The 21,537-nt window shown below is 21.0% G+C and overlaps 5 protein-coding genes across 5 annotated transcripts in view; 3 read left to right on the top strand and 2 right to left on the bottom strand. All coding sequences in view use genetic code 6, as the record gives it.

Annotated features, from left to right (window-relative positions):
• Positions 1-487: 487 nt before the first annotated feature.
• On the top strand, positions 488-1,621 carry TTHERM_01071430 (transmembrane protein, putative; the record flags this gene model as incomplete). The annotated part of the gene is made up of 1 exon (XM_001026842.3): positions 488-1,621. One exon carries the CDS (start codon positions 488-490, stop codon positions 1,619-1,621), a length of 1,134 nt encoding a protein of 377 aa, XP_001026842.3.
• A 1,014-nt stretch (positions 1,622-2,635) lies between these two features.
• Positions 2,636-5,354, bottom strand: TTHERM_01071420 (hypothetical protein; the record flags this gene model as incomplete). Its single annotated transcript, XM_001026841.3, has 3 exons — positions 2,636-2,926; positions 2,988-3,817; positions 4,316-5,354. The coding sequence occupies 3 exons, from the start codon at positions 5,352-5,354 to the stop codon at positions 2,636-2,638; spliced, it is 2,160 nt and encodes a 719-aa protein (XP_001026841.2).
• A 719-nt stretch (positions 5,355-6,073) lies between these two features.
• TTHERM_001070403 (transmembrane protein, putative) lies at positions 6,074-6,643 on the bottom strand (the record flags this gene model as incomplete). The annotated part of the gene is made up of 1 exon (XM_012800773.1): positions 6,074-6,643. One exon carries the CDS (start codon positions 6,641-6,643, stop codon positions 6,074-6,076), a length of 570 nt encoding a protein of 189 aa, XP_012656227.1.
• A 40-nt stretch (positions 6,644-6,683) lies between these two features.
• TTHERM_001070392 (tetratricopeptide repeat protein) lies at positions 6,684-14,395 on the top strand (the record flags this gene model as incomplete). The annotated part of the gene is made up of 22 exons (XM_012800772.1): positions 6,684-6,803; positions 6,958-7,070; positions 7,322-7,411; positions 7,669-7,758; positions 8,017-8,106; positions 8,370-8,459; positions 8,723-8,812; positions 9,076-9,165; positions 9,425-9,514; positions 9,773-9,862; positions 10,534-10,623; positions 10,884-10,973; positions 11,219-11,308; positions 11,565-11,654; positions 11,910-11,999; positions 12,253-12,342; positions 12,603-12,692; positions 12,938-13,027; positions 13,291-13,380; positions 13,640-13,729; positions 13,983-14,072; positions 14,290-14,395. The coding sequence occupies 22 exons, from the start codon at positions 6,684-6,686 to the stop codon at positions 14,393-14,395; spliced, it is 2,049 nt and encodes a 682-aa protein (XP_012656226.1).
• A 1,680-nt stretch (positions 14,396-16,075) lies between these two features.
• Positions 16,076-21,537, top strand: part of TTHERM_001070381 (kinase domain protein) — a gene marked incomplete at both ends in the record, with an annotated part of 10,527 nt that continues 5,065 nt past the window's right edge. The window contains 10 exons of the mRNA XM_012800771.1: positions 16,076-16,179; positions 16,439-16,528; positions 16,787-16,876; positions 17,132-17,221; positions 17,699-17,788; positions 18,047-18,136; positions 18,391-18,480; positions 18,729-18,818; positions 19,072-19,161; positions 19,413-19,502. Coding sequence (XP_012656225.1) covers positions 16,076-16,179; positions 16,439-16,528; positions 16,787-16,876; positions 17,132-17,221; positions 17,699-17,788; positions 18,047-18,136; positions 18,391-18,480; positions 18,729-18,818; positions 19,072-19,161; positions 19,413-19,502 — 914 coding nt within the window. The remainder of the gene's footprint in view (positions 16,180-16,438; positions 16,529-16,786; positions 16,877-17,131; positions 17,222-17,698; positions 17,789-18,046; positions 18,137-18,390; positions 18,481-18,728; positions 18,819-19,071; positions 19,162-19,412; positions 19,503-21,537) is intronic.

Here is a 21,537-nt window from a genome sequence, read left to right as displayed (position 1 = left end):
GACAACTAAAAATAATTTTAATCAATAATTTAAAAAACATTTGCTTTAATTAGATTTTTAAAATCAATGAAATATTCTTTGTATTCATATTTATAATTGAGAGTTACTTTTTAATTTATTTTTTGCCTGAACATGCTTAAAGCGCATGTAAGCGCAAAATTTTATTAAAAAAATTAGTCTATTTTTTCTAATTAATTTTTGACTTGAGTTAGCAAGAGTTAGCGACAAAAATTGATTTAATTATTAAATTACATTTTTCATTCTTCATTTAATTAATTAGAAACTTTAATCTTATTTTCTTCTTTGCCTGAAATTAAAAAGGAAAAAAGTGAGATAGAAAAAAAAGAAAGAATTTCATTACAAAATTAATTATTTATAAGGCCTTGACTCAAATTTAGAATATAAAGTTCCAGCTAAATCTTATAATTAATTAAATAATTAATAATAATAATAAATATTAATTTTATTAAAAATAAACTAAAACCAGATGAAAACACTGATTGTTTTATCAATTGCACTAATTTGCATTTAAGCTCAGGCTTTCTAAGTCGATAACGAAGACTTAAAATAATTGTACAATTTTACTCACGGTGCTACTACCTATAACTAAACTGAATAATATTTAAATAATTCAGCTTGGACTCAAAAATAATTGCCACCTGTTCCTCAATAATATCCTCATGAAATCGATGAATAGAATTCGACAGATGTAAGCTCATTTAATAAAACCAAAAAACATGGTGAAAGAGATCATAAAAATCACGAAAAACAACGTGAAGAACATAAATGGGAAAAGAAACATCATGAAGGTAAAAAGCATGAAAGAGAAGAAGATGAAAAAAGACACCAAAATCATAAGAGAGAAAAACACCACAGAGAAGAAGAAAGTGATCACGAAAACAGACGTGGCGGTGATATGAGAAAAAAATAAGGAAAACACGAAGAAAAGAATGATTAAGGTCATTTGAGAAGCTCTTCTAACCTTGTTGAATCTAAAGGATCTGGTTATCACAGCTAATTCAAAAAATAAGGATCTAAATTAAAAATGGCCTACAAAAGATTGCCTAAGCCTGCAAGAATCGCAATAAATATTGCCTCCATTTTATTAGTTATTGCTGTTCTAGTAAAGTTAGTCAAGTGCTGCAAGAGAAAGAGATAACAAAGAAGAGAAAGATAGAGAACTATGAGAGAATAATACGTTTAATAACAAACTGTCTAATAATAATTGAATAGTTCTAACAATCCTCACGAGCTCTTCCTTCAATAAAACAGCTAACCTAGCATCCCTGTCGGATAACCTGTTTAAATGAATTACTAATATCCTCAATTAACCAATACTCTAATTAGCTAATAACAATTATAACCTTAACAACCAAGAGTTGCCATTCCAGTTGTTCACGCCTAGCCATATTATGCTGTTCCATCCAATGAACACGCTTCGGTTCCTCAAAGACCTGTAGCTATCCCCAGCAACTAAAACTTCATGACTGTTGAACTTCCTTAATTAAGCATCAATAATGATCAGTCAAGCAGATAATCAGTAGAAGTTGTTGATGCATAAAATGTAAGAAGATACCCTGTCTTACAACAATAAAATCCCTACTCTTATCAATAATTCTGAAACAAATTCATCATGGATTGAAGTTTGGTAGAAAATTTGCACTGAAATAATTTGGAAGTAAGTTAAACTGAATTAAATAAAATGAGATTGTTATATGAAGTAATTTCTTATATTAAATATATATATGGACAAAATATATTTAAATTTTTTTTACGTACTTCTAAGTCACTAAATTTATAATAAAATACTTTATACAACAAAAATTACTGTTTAATATGTTAAATCTATTAAGTATTCAAATCATTTTTATTTACTTTTTAATCGCTTATTTCTGATCATATCATTTGAAATTTTTACAATCTTATATTTTTTTAAGGTTGTTAATAACTTTGATATTAAAAAAAGTCTTCATAATCCAAAATGCATGCTTAAACACTTATCATTATTTAATGCAATTGAATAGAGAATTCAATTTATTGTTTTTCAAATATGTTTGTAAAAAAAGGAATTCTTTTTACTGGCACATAAATTAATTAATTTACATTATTTTTAAGGCCGTTAGTTAGTAATACTAATTTGGAAATAAGATAAATTTTTCAGAAAAATACTGAATTTTAATTAAATAAAATTCTGACAATTACTATTAACAAATGTAATCTTCACAATGAGCCATGCTCAAAGGAGTCTTTATTTTTATAATTTTTAACTAATCATATTATCAGATTGAACTATTATTAAATATTTTCATAAAATAGTTTATAAAATTTTTTAATTTATTTATTTTCAAAAAATTAAATTTTGTTTTTATTTTATTTTACTTTCCTTCTCTTATTCTTATTGAAGATTATATTTTAATTGATTTAAATATTTATTAAAATATATTAAATAAAAATAAATTTATATTTATCAATTTATTAAATAAAATAATAAAAATATAAATTTCAATGTTTTTTATTTAAAATTTTACACTGATTTATTTATTTATTTTTTAAGAGATTTATTTAGAAGATTAAATATTCTTTAAAAATAAATAATATTTTAACAAAAAACTTAATAAAAAATAAAAATTTGCTATCAGTAAAAATACAAAAGAGCTTTTTAACTAAGCAATCTTATTTCATAGCTTTTATGGAATGTTAAGGGTACAATTTTATTGAAGACTCCTTATGATATTAGTTTTCCTTTAGTGTATTGATTGGTTGTGAGGCTAATTATGCATTTAACTGTGTCTTGAATAAATCTATCATCTTTTTTGTTTTTTTCTAAAGCTTAATCGATTGCCTCACAGACTCCAAATTACTCTAAATCAAAATATAAAAAGTCGGGCATATTTTAGATTCTATTATAATGCACAATTTTATCTTTCTATTTATTAATAAAAATATCATTTTTAAAATAAATTTAAATCAAATATATTTAAATTTACAAGCTCATCTGGTATAATTGAATCAAAAAACCTCAAATCACAAATAGTACCACAAGGCTCTGTTTTTTAAATGGAGTTTCCAATGAAGGCAATATTTCTAGATATAGTGACATTGAATTTATTTGAAATTTCTTTGCTATTCATATATATTTTTACATTTTAAGTCATATTATCAACGCTCAAAATTATATTATTCCATCCTTCATTTTTGTTTACCATATCAAATGAATGCATACGAAATTCATCATCAAAAAATACTACTTTTTATTCATTTAAAATGCCTAAAATACAGCCATTTCCTGACTCGCATTACAGAAAGCAGCGGAAATTTTTAATAATTTTGCGCTACATTCTGTTTATTGGTGTGGAACTCTGAGCAGCTATATCTATGAATGTAGTTTCATCTGGATTTAAATACTCATTCAAAGTACGAAAAGGATATATAAACCATAAACTGATAGAATACGAACGTATTTAAGAAGTTTAATCAAATTTTATTCTGTCTTTGAGGTAAATAACATCTCCTTCATCGAAAAAAGCACCCCAATTGGTATAAAGACCTATTTCGTTACCAAAGTAATAAGGATTTCCTAAAACAATAACATTCTGAACTGTGTTAGTTGAGTCTATAGCTAAATGAGGTGATGAAAACTTAAACCAGCACCTCATATCATTTGTCTTTACATAATATTTAAAAAATGATAAAATCATTCTCTTTATAATTGAAGATGAAGTAGGAAGCATGTCTTTCATTTTTGTTACAATCTCGCCTAAACATTTTGAAAGCTCATTTTTTTCTATGCTATCTAAACACATTCTGCATAAAATTGCTATTTTTTATTAAATTTTAATAACAAATCAATCATACATAATAAATAATTAAAATATGTTATCAAAAGTATTTTTGATTGAGTTATCAAACCATCAATTAAATTTATCTTTAAATTCGTTTTTTTAGAAAGACACTTCTCTTTTTTTGGATTTTAAGACTTTGAAATAGAAAAATCTTCAAAAAATAATTTCAATTATCACATTTGATTGAGAGCCTATTATAAATTTTAAAATCCAACAATAATCCCTCCCTCATGGGTTCACAATTTAAATGAATGACATTTTCATCATTTATTTCTTCTTAAATTTTAATTTTTATTACATTTTTAAACTTTTAAAGTGAAACAAATATTTTTATTTCTTATTTTAAAAACAACAAGAACAACAAATGATTCAATTAAATAAACTTTTATAGTGGAGGTATGAAAAATAGTTAGTATTGATATTACTTAAAGCAATTAAATTTCCTTAGAAAATATAGTTATTTAATATTTTACCTATTTTGGTGTATTGCCTCTATAGTTTTTCTGAGTTAGATAATCCTTGTTTTTTATCATTTTACAAGTTATCAAAATTGAGTGTAAAACTGTATTTTGTGAAGGCAGAAAATTCAACTAAATAAGCAGGTAATAATGCCAGATAGAGTCTGATTTACTCCTTTCCTTCCTCTTATAGAAACTTGGGTGTCCTCTCTATATCTTTTCTTTTGGTCTCTTTTTAACGCTGTTCAATAACTTTAGAATGGTCTTTTTGAATGAAGTCATAAAATTATATAAGGATTTCAGCATATTGTAAAAACATAACACTTGTAAAATCAGTTATTTCTTAATAGGAAACTATATTACTGATTACAGTTATAAATTCTAACTCACGCTACCAGAATGTTAAATCTTTGATTGACTTTTTAGTGAATTTTGAACTGAGCTCATAAAAAGTTTTGCTATTTAACAAGAGATTCTAAGCCTCTGGGAGAAGAGTGAGTTATTAAAGAAAACTAAATAAACTACAGAGAGGAGATTCTTGATAAATGTATTAATCTTTCAGCATAAACTCATTAAATATAACCAAGCAAATATCTAAGATATCTTGCAGTATCTCTATTTCGTAGTTTCCTTTTTACAAAAAATCTATAACTTAGTCTTCCTGCAGCCTAACAAACAATTCTTTTACTTACATATCTCTTTATTCTTCTATTTATTAGCGCTATTTTAAAGAATCAGCATTTTATACTTGCTTATCATAATCCTTAAGAGTATAACAAAACTCTGTCATTAATATAATTTGCTCTATCATATAGCTCTCTGTTATGTTTTTTATATCTTATTAATTTGCAACATTTTCTTTTACATTTGCTACAAAATTTGACTTAAATTTTTAAATCGCTGATGCGGCTGATAATAATTTGCCAATATCTCCAAATTTCCTACCTTCACCTTAAGGTATAGTAATTGATGACTGTGATATCTCTAAAATCTCATCTTATCCACCTCCTGTGGATTCAATAGTCTTACTTAGTTAACTAATTGATCTATTCATGAATTTATTTCTAAATTAATCAGTTGATTTGCTTGTCTGCTTTGTTAATTGAAATTAATATCAATCACAATAAAAGTAGAATCTTATCAAATATTTTTTAATTAGATAGATACAAACAATATCAAAAAGAAGAAACTAAAAACGTTCATTAAATATATTATTAACAAAAACTATCTATCAATCTATATATCAATTATAGCACTTCCATGTATTAAATTCTTATTGATGTGGAGAATTAAGAATTTAATTAATTCATGGATTTGCTTTAAAATAGAATAATTAATTATATTAATTAAATAATTTTATTTTACTTTTTATCATAAAATATTTATTTTATAACTTTTTAATATAAATATATTATATTTTTAATTTATAATAGTTTTTATTTTTTTTATATAATATGCTTAATTATTTTAAAAGAAATAATTATTTATTCATCAAATAATTTCCTAGATTTTTTCAAATATGACTAAATAAATAAATAAATAACTGGCCATCTCTAATTCCTACTATATATATTTTTAAGTGTATGTTTTATAAAAATATTAAATTTATAATAGTGAATGTTAAATTAATTTTTCTGTGATATCTATCTCTTCATAAAACCAAATATATAAATTAATATTTGATAATTAATTAATTATTGTATTTATTTGTTCTTTTTATCCATTTATAATTAATTAATTAATTAAATTTCATAAATTGCTAATCAATATTTTTCAAAAAATAAATAAATGATATAATAGATTAAAAAATATAACAAATTAGAAGAAGTAATTATTTATTTTTTTATTAACATCCTTTAAATTTATATTAATTAATAAAAAAAGTTTTTAAGCTCTTCTCTTTTATCTCATTAGGTTCTCCATATTGATCTGAGGTATAATTAATTAAAAAAATTACTTTTATTATTTTTAATATTTTTTGTACATTTAATTTTCAATTTATTTAAATAAATAATTTTTATTAAAGAAATTATCATCATTATTTGTTGATTGATTTTACAAAAATTAAATTTTTTAACTATTTTAACTTAATTTTCTTTCCAATTTTTAATTATTTACTATTTGATATTTTTTCTTCGTTTTTTGCTATTAAAACTTACACTAAATAAAAGCAGTTTATTTTTTTTGAATTCTAGTATTTTTAATTATAAAATTTAATTTAAAACATTAAAGATCTTTTAATTTATTTGATTTGATTTGATTTGTTTTCCTTTTTCTTTTTATTATTATTTCTTATTTTCTCATTCTTTGTTAAATTTATTAATTATTAACTAATCTTATCATATTTTTTCTTCATTTTTTCCTCCTAATTAACTAGAGTTAAATGCCTATTTAATTTATAAAAGGCGAAATTTAATATATCTTAATAACATAATAAATAAAGCTAAATCAGCTTAAAGCAGCTTTATTTTTTAATTTTTAGAAAGCTTTAAATTTAAAAAACGTAAAATTTTAAATAATATATATCGTATATTCTTATCTGTAATTTTTTTGAAAAAAATAAATTTTGAAAACCTATAATTAAAAAAAAAAATAAAAAAAAAATAATTTTTTTAACAAATTTTATTTATTTATTTTTTAGTTTAATTGGTATACAGCCAGTTGTCTCAATTTTTGAAAAGCCTAAAATAATTTGTGATGAAGGTGCATCTTGCTTAGGTTCTGCTTTAGCAAATTGCATAAATCTCTCAAATTTGACAGTTAATCTAGAGTAAAAACAGTTTTTTTGTTTTGATTTTAAATTCAAAAAACTAATTAAAAAAAATAAAGCTCATTTTTCTTTTTCTTTTTATTGTGCTTGCTTTTTTTTGTTCTTTCTTTGATAATTTAGCTCATCATTTATTTTTAACTTTTTCCATTATTATTAATTAATTAGTCTTATTTATTATTTCATATTTTTTCTTCATTTTTTCCTCTTAATTAACTATTTAATTATATATTTTTTCTTCAATATTTAAAAAGTCGCAATTAAATTGGTGATAAAGGTGCATCAGGCGTAGGTTCTGGTTTAAAAAATTGCATAAATCTCTCAAATTTGACACTTTAGCTTAGGTAAAAACTGTTTATTTGTTTTGGATTGTGATATTTTAAATTCAAAAAACTAATTAAAAACAATAAATCTCATTTTTCTTTTTCTTTTTATTATGCTTACTTTTTTTGTTCTTTCTTTGATAATTTAGCTCATCATTTATTTTCAACTTTTGCTATTATTATTAATTAATTAATTAATATTATTATTTCATATTTTTCTTCATTTTTTCCTTCAAATCAACAATTTAATATATATTATTTCTTCAATATATAAAAAGGGACAATTAAATTGGTGATGAAGGTGCATCAGGCTTAGGTTCTGCTTTAGCAAATTGCATAAATCTCTCAAATTTGACACTTGAAATTAGGTAAAAATAGTTTATTTGTTTTGGATTGTGATATTTTAAATTCAAAAACTAATTAAAAACAATAAAGCTCATTTTTCTTTTTTTTTTCTTTTTATTGTGCTTGCTTTTTTTGTTCTTTCTTTGTTAATTTAGCTCATCATTTATTTTCAATTTTTGCTTTTATTATTAATTAATTAATCTTATTATTTCATATTTTTTCTTCATTTTTTCCTTCAAATCAACTATTTAATATATATTATTTCTTCAATATATAAAAAGTGGCAATTAAATTGGTCATGAAGGTGCATCAGGCTTAGGTTCTGCTTTAGCAAATTGCATAAATCTCTCAAATTTGACACTTGACATTAGGTAAAAATAGTTTATTTGTATTGGATTGTGATATTTTAAATTCAAAAAACTAATTAAAAACAATAAAGCTCATTTTTGTTTTTCTTTTTATTGTGCTTGCTTTTTTTTGTTCTTTCTTTGATAATTTAGCTCACCAATTATTTTCAATTTTTGCTATTATTATTAATTAATTAATTAATTAATCTTATTATTTCATATTTTTTCTTCATTTTTTCCTTCAAATCAACTATTTAATATATATTATTTCTTCAATATATAAAAAGTGGCAATTAAATTGGTGATGAAGGTGCATCAGGCTTAGGTTCTGCTTTAGCAAATTGCATAAATCTCTCAAATTTGACACTTGGCATTAGGTAAAAATAGTTTATTTGTTTTGGATTGTGATATTTTAAATTCAAAAAACTAATTAAAAACAATAAAGCTCATTTTTCTTTTTCCTTTTATTGTGCTTGCTTTTTTTTGTTCTTTCTTTGATAATTTAGCTCACCAATTATTTTCAATTTTTGCTATTATTATTAATTAATTAATTAATTAATCTTATTATTTCATATTTTTTCTTCATTTTTTCCTTCAAATCAACTATTTAATATAAATTATTTCTTCAATATATAAAAAGTTACAATTAAATTGGTGATGAAGGTGCATCAGGCTTAGGTTCTGCTTTTGCAAATTGCATTAATCTCTCAAATTTGACACTTGGCATTAGGTAAAAATAGTTTATTTGTTTTGGATTGTGATATTTTAAATTCAAAAAACTAATTAAAAACAATAAAGCTCATTTTTCTTTTTCCTTTTATTGTGCTTGCTTTTTTTTGTTCTTTCTTTGATAATTTAGCTCACCAATTATTTTCAATTTTTGCTATTATTATTAATTAATTAATTAATTAATCTTATTATTTCATATTTTTTCTTCATTTTTTCCTTCAAATCAACTATTTAATATAAATTATTTCTTCAATATATAAAAAGTTACAATTAAATTGGTGATGAAGGTGCATCAGGCTTAGGTTCTGCTTTTGCAAATTGCATTAATCTCTCAAATTTGACACTTAATCTAGAGTAAAAAAAGTTTATTTTTTTTGATTGCAATATTTTAAATTCAAAAAACTAATTAAAAACAATAAAGCTCATTTTTCTTTTTCTTTTTATTGTGCTTGCTTTTTTTTGTTCTTTCTTTGATAATTTAGCTCATCATTTATTTTTAACTTTTTCTATTATTATTAATTAATTAGTCTTATTTATAATTTCATATTTTTTCTTCATTTTTTCCTCTTAATTAACTATTTAATTATATATTTTTTCTTCAATATTTAAAAAGTTCAAATTAAATTGGTGCAATCGGTGCATCAGGCTTAGGTTCTGCTTTAGCAAATTGCATTAATCTCTCAAATTTGACACTTAAAATCGGGTAAAAACAGTTTATTTGTTTTGGATTGTGATATTTTAAATTCAAAAAACTAATTAAAAACAATAAAGCTCATTTTTCTTTTTCTTTTTATTGTGCTTGATTTTTTTTGTTCTTTCTTTGATAATTTAGCTCACCAATTATTTTCAATTTTTGCTATTATTATTAATTAATTAATTAATCTTATTATTTCATATTTTTTCTTCATTTTTCCTTCAAATCAACTATTTAATATAAATTATTTCTTCAATATATAAAAAGTTACAATTATATTGGTGATGAAGGTGCATCAGGCTTAGGTTCTGCTTTTGCAAATTGCATTAATCTCTCAAATTTGACACTTAATCTAGAGTAAAAAAAGTTTATTTTTTTGGATTGCGATATTTTAAATTCAAAAAACTAATTAAAAACAATAAAGCTCATTTTTCTTTTTATTGTGCTTGCTTTTTTTCTTTCTTTCTTTGTTAATTTAGCTCATCATTTATTTTCAACTTTTACTATTATTATTAATTAATTAATCTTATTATTTCATATTTTTTCTTCTTTTTTTCCTTCAAATCAACAATTTAATATATATTATTTCTTCAATATATAAAAAGGGACAATTAAATTGGTGATACATACATACATACATACTCGCACATGGTGACATGCACTCGGGATAGGGGCCCTATATATAATTACTTATACATTATTATTATACGTATACCAATTTATTTATATATAATTGTGGGTAATATACTAGAAGGGAAGGGTCACCTACACCCTAATGGCATTTCTACTAATCTTCCATGATTTGACTACGCATTATGCTCGCTTCCCATTTGTATTCCAGATCTTCTGTTCAGAATGGGGCCTCCTCTTTACCACCTATCAGATTTGGCCCTTCCCTCCTACCAAGGAGACCGCTGGTAACATTCACATTTTTACATGGAATTTTTCGAAATAAAGGGGGCGGTATAGGATTCGAACCCCCGATATCACTGCTAAGACCCTCCGACTCGCCCACTCGAGCCGCTTAGCCCTTCTTAAATTGGTGATGAAGGTGCATCAGGCTTAGGTTCTGCTTTAGCAAATTGCATAAATCTCTCAAATTTGACACTTGAAATTATGTAAAAATAGTTTATTTGTTTTGGATTGTGATATTTTAAATTCAAAAAACTAATTAAAAACAATAAAGCTCATTTTTGTTTTTCTTTTTATTGTGCTTGCTTTTTTTTGTTCTTTCTTTGATAATTTAGCTCATCATTTATTTTCAATTTTTGCTAGTATTATTAATTAATTAATCTGTTTTATTATTTCATATTTTTTCTTCATTTTTTCCTTCTAATTAACTATTTAATGCTACATTTTTTCTTCAATATTTAAAAAGTGGCAATTAAATTGGTTATGAAGGTGCATCAGCCTTATGTTCTGCTTTTGTAAATTGCATTAATCTCTCGGATTTGAGACTTAACATCGGGTAAAAACAGTTTATTTGTTTTGGATTGTGATATTTTAAATTCAAAAAACTAATTAAAAACAATAAAGCTCATTTTTCTTTTTCTATTTATTGTACTTCGTTTTTTTTTGTTGTTTTTTTGTTAATTTATCTCATCATTTATTTTCAACTTTTGCTATTATTATTAATTAATTAATCTTATTATTTCATATTTTTTCTTTCTAATTAACTATTTAATATAAATTATTTCTTCAATATATAAAAAGTTACAATTAAATTGGTGATGAAGGTGCATAAGGCTTAGGTTCTGCTTTAGCAAATTGCATTAATCTCTCAAATTTGACACTTAAAATCTAGTAAAAACAGTTTATTTGTTTTGGATTGTGATATTTTAAATTCAAAAAACTAATTAAAAACAATAAAGCTCATTTTTCTTTTTCTTTTTATTGTGCTTGCTTTTTTTTGTTCTTTCTTTGATAATTTAGCTCATCATTTATTTTCAATTTTTGCTATTATTATTAATTAATTAATCTTATTATTTCATATTTTTTCTTCATTTTTTCCTCTTAATTAACTATTTAATTATATATTTTTTCTTCAATATTTAAAAAGTCACAATTAAATTGGTGATAAAGGTGCATCAGGCGTAGGTTCTGGTTTAAAAAATTGCATAAATCTCTCAAATTTGACACTTAATCTAGAGTAAAAAAAGTTTATTTTTTTTGATTGCAATATTTTAAATTCAAAAAACTAATTAAAAACAATAAAGCTCATTTTTCTTTTTCTTTTTATTGTGCTTGATTTTTTTTGTTCATTCTTTGATAATTTAGCTCATCATTTATTTTCAACTTTTGCTATTATTATTAATTAATTAATCTTATTATTTCATATTTTTACTTCATTTTTTCCTTCTATTTAACTATTTAATGCTACATTTTTTCTTCAATATTTAAAAAGTGGCAATTAAATTGGTTATGAAGGTGCATCAGCCTTATGTTCTGCTTTTGTAAATTGCATTAATCTCTCGGATTTGAGACTTAAGATCGTGTAAAAACAGTTTATTTGTTTTGGATTGTGATATTTTAAATTCAAAAAACAAATTAAAAACAATAAAGCTCATTTTTCTTTTTATTGTGCTTGCTTTTTTTTGTTCTTTCTTTGTTAATTTAGCTCATCATTTATTTTCAATTTTTGCTTTTATTATTAATTAATTAATTAATCTTATTATTTCATATTTTTTCTTCATTTTTTCCTTCAAACCAACTATTTAATATAAATTATTTCTTCAATATATAAAAAGTGACAATTAAATTGGTCATGAAGGTGCATCAGGCTTAGGTTCTGCTTTAGCAAATTGCATAAATCTCTCAAATTTGACACTTGACATTAGGTAAAAATAGTTTATTTGTTTTGTATTGTGATATTTTAAATTCAAAAAACTAATTAAAAACAATAAATCTCATTTTTCTTTTTCTTTTTATTGTGCTTGTTTTTTTTTGTTCTTTCTTTGATAATTTAGCTCATCATTTATTTTCAATTTTTGCTATTATTATTAATTAATTAATTAATCTTATTATTTCATATTTTTTCTTCATTTTTTCCTTCTAATTAACTATTTAATGCTACATTTTTTCTTCAATATTTAAAAAGTGGCAATTAAATTGGTGATGAAGGTGCATCAGCCTTATGTTCTGCTTTTGTAAATTGCATTAATCTCTCAGATTTGACAGTTAACTTTATGTAAAAACGGTTTATTTGTTTTGGATTGTGATATTTTAAATTCAAAAAAACTAATTAAAAACAATAAATCTCATTTTTCTTTTTCTTTTTATTGTGCTTGCTTTTTTTGTTTTTTCTTTGATAATTTAGATCATCATTTATTTTTTTTATTATTAATTAATTAATCTTATTATTTCATATTTTTTCTTCATTTTTTCCTTCAAATCAACTATTTAATATATATTATTTCTTCAATATATAAAAAGGGACAATTAAATTGGTGATGAAGGTGCATCAGGCTTAGGTTCTGCTTTAGCAAATTGCATAAATCTCTCAAATTTGAGACTTGACATTAAGTAAAAACAGTTTATTTGTTTTGGATTGTGATATTTTAAATTCAAAAAACTAATTAAAAACAATAAATCTCATTTTTCTTTTTCTTTTTATTGTGCTTGTTTTTTTTTGTTCTTTCTTTGATAATTTAGCTCATCATTTATTTTCAATTTTTGCTATTATTATATATAATTAATTAATTAATCTTATTATTTCATATTTTTTCTTCATTTTTTCCTTCTAATTAACTATTTAATGCTACATTTTTTCTTCAATATTTAATAAGTTACAATAAAATTGGTGATGAAGGTGCATCAGGCTTATGTTCTGCTTTTGCAAATTGCATTAATCTCTCAAATTTGACACTTAATCTAGAGTAAAAAAAGTTTATTTTTTTGGATTGTGATATTTTAAATTCAAAAAAACTAATTAAAAACAATAAATCTCATTTTTCTTTTTCTTTTTATTGTGCTTGCTTTTTTTTGTTTTATATTTGACAATTTAACTTATCATTTATTTTCAACTTTTGCTATTATTATTAATTAATTAATTAATCTTATTATTTCATATTTTTTCTTCATTTTTTCCTTCTAATCAACTATTTGATACATATTTTTTCTTCAATATTTAAAAAGTGAAAATTAAATTGGTGATGAAGGTGCATCAGGCTTATGTTCTGCTTTTGCAAATTGCATTAATCTCTCAAATTTGAAACTTAATCTAGAGTAAAAAAAGTTTATTTTTTTGGATTGTGATATTTTAAATTCAAAAAACTAATTAAAAACAATAAAGCTAAATTTTTTTTTCTTTTTATTTTACTTGCTTTTTGTTGTTGTTTTTTTGTGAATTTAGCTCATCATTTATTTTCAATTTTTGCTTTTATTATTAATTAATTAATCTTATTATTTCATTTTTTTCTTCATTTTTTCTTTCTAATTAACTATTTAATGATATATTTTTTCTTCAATATTTAAAAAGTGGCAATGAAATTGGTGAAATGGGTGCATCAGGCATAGGCTCTGCTTTAGCAAATTGCATTAATCTCTCAAATTTGACACTTCGGATTGGGTAAAAACAGTTTATTTGTTTTGGATTGTGATATTTTAAATTCAAAAAACAATAAATCTCTTTGAATTTATTTGATAGCTTTTATTTGATTTATTTTTTTTATCTTTTTTATTCCGCTAATATTATTTTATTTATTAATTTCAAGAATAATTTTTAAATTTAAAATTTTATTCAATTTTGAAATTTATTTAAAACTTACACAAATTTATTATAAAAGTTAAAGCTTAATGAATGAATCATAAAAAATCAAAGTATTAAACAAGTATCTTAAATTAAAAAGATTAGTTGTCTTTAATTTCATTATAAAAACAATTAACTAGTGATAAAATGATGAATAAATATAAAATGTTTGTATAATATTAAATATTTTATTATTTAATATTTTGTAAAAGTGTTTTTAACCTAAAATATAAATAGATAGATAAATAGATTTTATAATTTATTTTTTTTTTATAAATATCATTCATTTTTGTAAGTAAATAAATAATTTATAAAAAATAAAAAAATTTAAAAATTAAATTTACTTAAATAAATTAAATCCTCTAAAGTAATTTGACCTTGTTTCTCCAAAAATGATCAAATAATTTAATAGTGTTATATTTTATCTTATTAAATTATATAAATGCTAAGCTTTTATATGTCAGTTATATTTTAATCTTAAATATTATTCATCAATCATATTTCTATCCTTTTTTTATTTATCATGATTAATTAATTAGATACCATGATTTAAATAAAATCTCAGGGATAAATTAAATTTTACTTTTTATTTTAATTTTTTTGGTTATGACTAAATAAATAAATAAATAACTGGCCATCTCTAATTCCTACTATATATATTTTTAAGTGTATGTTTTATACAAATATTAAATTTATAATAGTGAATGTTAAATTAATTTTTCTGTGATATCTATCTCTTCATAAAACCAAATATATAAATTAATATTTGATAATTAATTATTGTATTTATTTGTTCTTTTTATCCATTTATAATTAATTAAATTTCATAAATTGCTAATCAATATTTTTGAAAAAATAAATAAATGATATAATAGATTAAAAAATATAACAATTTAGAAGAAGTAATTATTAATTTTTTTATTAATATCCTTTAAATTTATATTAATTAATAAAAAAAAGTTTTTAAGCTCTTCTCTTTTATCTCATTAGGTTCTCCATATTGATCTGAAGTATAATTAATTAAAAAAATTACTTTTATTATTATTAATATTTTTTGTACATTTAATTTTCAAATTATTTAATTAAAGAAATTATCATCATTATTTGTTGATTGATTTTTACAAAAATTAAATTTTTTAACTATTTTAACTTAATTTTCTTTCCAATTTTTAATTATTTATTATTTGATATTTTTTCTTCGTTTTTTGCTATTAAAACTTACACTAAATAAAAGTAGTTTATTTTTTTAGCATTGTAATATTTTTAATTATAAAAGTTAATTTAAAACATTAAAGATATTTTAATTTATTTGATTTGATTTGTTTTCCTTTTTCTTTATATTATTATTTCTTATTTATTCATTCTTTGTTAAATTTATTAATTATTAACTAATCTTATCATATTTTTTCTTCATTTTTTCCTCCTAATTAACTAGAGTTAAATGCCTATTTAATTTATAAAAGGCGAAATTTAATAAATCTTAATAACATAATAAATAAAGCTAAATAAGCTTAAAGCAGCTTTATTTTTTAATTTTTAGAAAGCTTTAAATTTAAAAAACGTAAAATTTTAAATAATATATATCGCATATTCTTATCTGTAATTTTTTTTGAAAAAAATAAATTTTGAAAACCTAAATTAAAAAAAATTCATATAAAATATTTAAAATTTTAATTTTTTAAAATGTAAAAACTGGTTTATAAATCTCGCTTTTTGTAAGTTTGTATGGCAACTTACTCTATTTAATCATATTTTTTTTTTTTCAATATTTAAAAAGTCGCAATTAAAATGGTGATAATAATAATATACTCGTACATAAATATATGTATTTATACACTCAGAAATTAATTGGTGATGAAGGTGCATCATGCTTAGGTTTTGCTTTAGCAAATTGCATAAATCTCTCAAATTTGACAGTTAATCTAGAGTAAAAACAGTTTTTTTGTTTTGGATTGTGATATTTTTAATAATAAAAACTAATTAAAAACAATAAAGCTCATTTTTCTTTTTCTTTTTATTGTGCTTGCTTTTTTTTGTTCTTTCTTTGATAATTTAGCTCATCATTTATTTTCAACTTTTGCTATTATTATTATTAATTAATTAATCTTATTATTTCATATTTTTTCTTCATTTTTTCCTCCTAATTAACTATTTAATTATATATTTTTTCTTCAATATTTAAAAAGTTACAATTAAATTGGTGAAATGGGTGCATCAGGCTTATGTTCTGCTTTTGCAAATTGCATTAATCTCTCAAATTTGACACTTAATCTATAGTAAAAACAGTTCTTTGTTTTGGATTGTGATATTTTAAATTCAAAAAACTAATTAAAAACAATTAAGCTCATTTTTCTTTTACTTTTTATTGTGCTTGCTTTTTTTTGTTCTTTCTTTGATAATTTAGCTCATCATTTATTTTCAACTTTTGCCATTATTATTATGAATTAATTAATCTTATTATTTCATATTTTTTCTTCATTTTTTCCTTCTAATTAACTATTTATTGATATATTTTTTCTTCAATATTTAAAAAGTGGCAATTAAATTGGTGAAATGGGTGCATTAGGCATAGGTTCTGCTTTAGCAAATTGCATTAATCTCTCAAATTTGTCACTTAACATTGGGTAAAAACAGTTTATTTGTTTTGGATTGTGATATTTTAAATTCAAAAAACTAATTAAAAACAATAAATCTCATTTTCTTTTTCTTTTTATTGTGCTTGCTTTTTTTTGTTCTTTCTTTGTTAATTTAGCTCATCATTTATTTTAAACTTTTGCTATTATTATTAATTAATTAATCTTATTATTTCATATTTTTTCTTCATTTTTTCCTTCTAATTAACTATTTAATGATATATTTTTTCTTCAATATTTAAAAAGTGCAAATAAAATTGGTGATAAAGGTGCATCAGGCGTAGGTTCTGGTTTAGCAAATTGCATAAATCTCTCAAATTTGACAGTTAATCTAGAGTAAAAACAGTTTTTTTGTTTTGGATTGTGATATTTTTAATAATAAAAACTAATTAAAAACAATAAAGCTCAATTTTCTTTTTCTTTTTATTGTGCTTGCTTTTTTTTGTTCTTTCTTTGATAATTTAGCTCATCATTTATTTTCAATTTTTGCTATTATTATTAATTTATTAATCTTATTATTAGAGAATTTACAATCGGGGCATTTTAGGGCAATAGGGGTAAAAAACAACCTATCACGCCATTTTTTTCTGCCTTCTAAGCATCTAATTAAAAACAATAAAGCTCATTTTTCTTTTTCTTTTTATTGTACTTCCTTTTTTGTTGTTGTTTTTTTGTTAATTTATCTCATCATTTATTTTCAACTTTTGCTATTATTATTATTAATTAATTGATCTTATTATTTCATATTTTTTCTTCATTTTTTCCTTCTAATTAACTATTTATTGATATATTTTTTCTTCAATATTTAAAAAGTGGTAATTAAATTGGTGATGAAGGTGCATCAGGCTTATGTTCTGCTTTTGCAAATCGCATTAATCTCTCAAATTTGACACTTAATCTAGAGTAAAAAAAGTTTATTTTTTTGGATTGTGATATTTTAAATTCAAAAAACTAATTAAAAACAATAAAGCTCATTTTTCTTTTACTTTTTATTATGCTTGCTTTTTTTTTGTTCTTTCTTTGATCATTTAGCTCATCATTTATTTTCAACTTTTGCTATTATTATATTAATTAATTAATCTTATTATTTCATATTTTTTCTTCATTTTTTCCTTCTAATTAACTATTTAATGATATATTTTTTCTTCAATATTTAAAAAGTGGCAATTAAATTGGTGAAATAGGTGCATCAGGCATAGGTTCTGCTTTAGCAAATTGCATAAATCTCTCAAATTTGACACTTAACATTGGGTAAAAAGAGTTTATTTGTTTTGGATTGTGATATTTTAAATTCAAAAAACTAATTAAAAACAATAAAGCTCATTTTTCTTTTTCTTTTTATTGTGCTTGCTTTTTTTTGTTCTTTATTTGATAATTTAGCTCATCATTTATTTTCAACTTTTGCTTTTATTATTAATTAATTAATTTATTATTTCATATTTTTTCTTCATTTTTCCTTCTATTTAACTATTTAATGATATATTTTTTCTTCAATATTTAAAAAGTTACAATAAAATTGGTGCAATGGGTGCATCAGGCTTAGGTTCTGCTTTAGCAAATTGCATTAATCTCTCAAATTTGACACTTAATCTATAGTAAAAAAAGTTTATTTTTTTGGATTGCGATATTTTAAATTCAAAAAACTAATTAAAAACAATAAAGCTCATTTTTCTTTTTATTATGCTTGCTTTTTTTTGTTCTTTCTTTGATAATTTAGCTCATCATTTATTTTCAACTTTTGCTTTTATTATTAATTAATTAATCTTATTATTTCATATTTTTTCTTCATTTTTCCTTCTATTTAACTATTTAATGATATATTTTTTCTTCAATATTTAAAAAGTTACAATAAAATTGGTGCAATAGGTGCATCAGGCTTAGGTTCTGCTTTAGCAAATTGCATTAATCTCTTAAATTTGACACTTAATCTATAGTAAAAAAAGTTTATTTTTTTGGATTGCGATATTTTAAATTCAAAAAACTAATTAAAAACAATAAATCTCATTTTTTTTTTCTTTTTATTGTGCTTGCTTTTTTTTGTTTTTTATTTGTTAATTTAACTCATCATTTATTTTCAACTTTTGCTATTGTTATTAATTAATTAATCTTATTATTTCATATTTTTTCTTCATTTTTTCCTTCTAATCAACTATTTGATACATATTTTTTCTTAAATATTTAAAAAGTTACAATTAAATTGGTGATGAAGGTGCATCAGGCATAGGTTCTGCTTTTGCAAATTGCATTAATCTCTCAAATTTGACACTTAGTCTAGAGTAAAAAAAGTTTATTTTTTTGGATTGTGATATTTTAAATTCAAAAAACTAATTAAAAACAATAAAGCTAATTTTTCTTTTCTTTTTATTGTACTTGCTTTTTGTTGTTGTTTTTTTGTGAATTTAACTCATCATTTATTTTCAATTTTTGCTTTTATGATTAATTAATTGATCTTATTATTTCATATTTTTTCTTCATTTTTTCCTTCTAATTAACTATTTAATGATATATTTTTTCAATATTTAAAAAGTGACAATTAAATTGATGCAATGGGTGCATCAGGCTTAGGTTCTGGTTTAGCAAATTGCATTAATCTCTCAAATTTGACAGTTTTCTTTGGGTAAAAACAGTTTATTTGTTTTGGATTGTGATATTTTAAATTCAAAAAACTAATCAAAAACAATAAAGCTCTTTGAATTTATTTGATAGCTTTTATTTATTTTTTTATCTTTTTTATTCCACTAATATTATTTTATTTATTAATTTCAAGAATAATTTTTAAATTTAAAAGTTTATTCTATTTTGAAATTTATTTAAAACTTATACAAATTAATTATAAAAGTTAAAGCTTAATGAATGAATCATAAAAAATCAAAGTATTAAACAAGTATCTTAAATCAAAAAGATTAGTTGTCTTTAATTTCATTATGTAAACAATTAACTGGTGATAAAATGATGAATAAATATAAAATGTTTGTATAATATTATATATTTTATTATTTAATATTTTGTAAAAGTGTTTTTAACCTAAAATATAAATAGATAGATAAATAGATTTTATTATTAATTTTTTTTTATAAATATCATTCATTTTTGTAAGTAAATAAATTATTTATAAAAAATAAAAAAATTTAAAAATTAAATTTACTTAAATAAATTAAATCCTCTAAAGTAATTTGACCTTGTTTCTCCAAAAACGATCAAATAATTTGAAAATTTTAGTGTTATATTAAATCTTATTAAATTATATAAATGCTAAGCTTTTATATACCAGTTATATTTTAATCTTAAATATTATTCATCAATCATATTTCTATCCTTTTTTTATTTTTCACGATTAATTAATTAGATACCATGATTTAAATAAAATCTCAGGGATAAATTAAATTTTACTTTTTATTTTAATTTTTTTGGATAAATAAAAAATCTATTTCATAACAAGTGAGATACAAAAGATGGAATTTATGAATGGCATCTTGCTATATATATATATTTTTTTTTTTTAGATTTAATCAGAATATATCAGAAAAAAGATTAAAAAAAATATTTTTTGTTTTTTAATCAATGATAATAAATAATTAATCATTTCTATCTGATGTATATATTCTTTCATAAAGAAGAAGGAAACTACATATAAAATATTTTTATTTTAATAATTATTGAAATTCAGCTGATTTAGAACCTACAATCAACTAAATTTCAAATCATGGAACAGCTTTAGAAATATTCCCATCATTACTTGGATAAAACAGAACAATCTAATAAAAAATATTATTTTATAATTTTTAAGAATATTAATTAATTAATTAATTACTAGAATTTTTTCAAATATGACTAACTCCCCATCTCTAATTTCTACTACATTTTTAAGTATAGGTTTAAAAACAAATATTAAGATTAAAAAATTAATGTTAAATTAATTTTTTATGATATTTCTTGGTAAAAGCAAATTTATTGATTAATATTTGATAATTATTATATTTTGTTTGTTCTTTTTATACATTTGTAATTAATTAAATTACATAAATTGCAATTCAATATTTTTGAAAAAAAAAATAAATGATATAATAGATTAAAGAATATTACAAACTAGAAGAAGTAATTATTTATTTTTTTATTAATAACCTTTAAATTTATTATTATTAACAAAAAAAGTTTTTAAATTCTACACTTTAATCTCATTAGGTTCTCCATATTGATATGACGTATATTTAATTTATAAATATTATAAAGAAATTATTTATATATTTGACTTTGAATTTATTTAAAAAATTAATTTTTCTAATACAAATTCTCTTTATTATTCATTGATTTTATTAAAACAAAAATTTTTTAACTATTTTAACTAAATTTTCATTTTAATTTTTAATTATTTATTATTCATCTTTTTATTATTTGATATTTTTTCTTCATTTTTTGCTATTAACACTTACACTTGATAAAAATAGTTTAATTGTAATATTTCAATAAAAAAATTTTATTTAAAAATTAAAGGTCTTTTAATTTATTCGATTTATTTTCTTTTTATTGTTCTCGCTTGCTTTTTTTTGTTTTGTTGTTAATTTAATTAATTATTTATTAATCTTATTTTTTCTTCATTTTTTCCTTCTAATTAATTGATTAATTATATTTTTTTTCTTCTAATATTTAAAAAG

Source organism: Tetrahymena thermophila, assembly GCF_000189635.1.
Source record: "Tetrahymena thermophila SB210 genomic scaffold scf_8253957, whole genome shotgun sequence".
NCBI classification, from domain to species: Eukaryota; Ciliophora; class Oligohymenophorea; order Hymenostomatida; family Tetrahymenidae; genus Tetrahymena; species Tetrahymena thermophila.
Note: the sequence above shows the minus strand (reverse complement) of the source record. Positions and strands in the feature narration are given on the sequence as shown.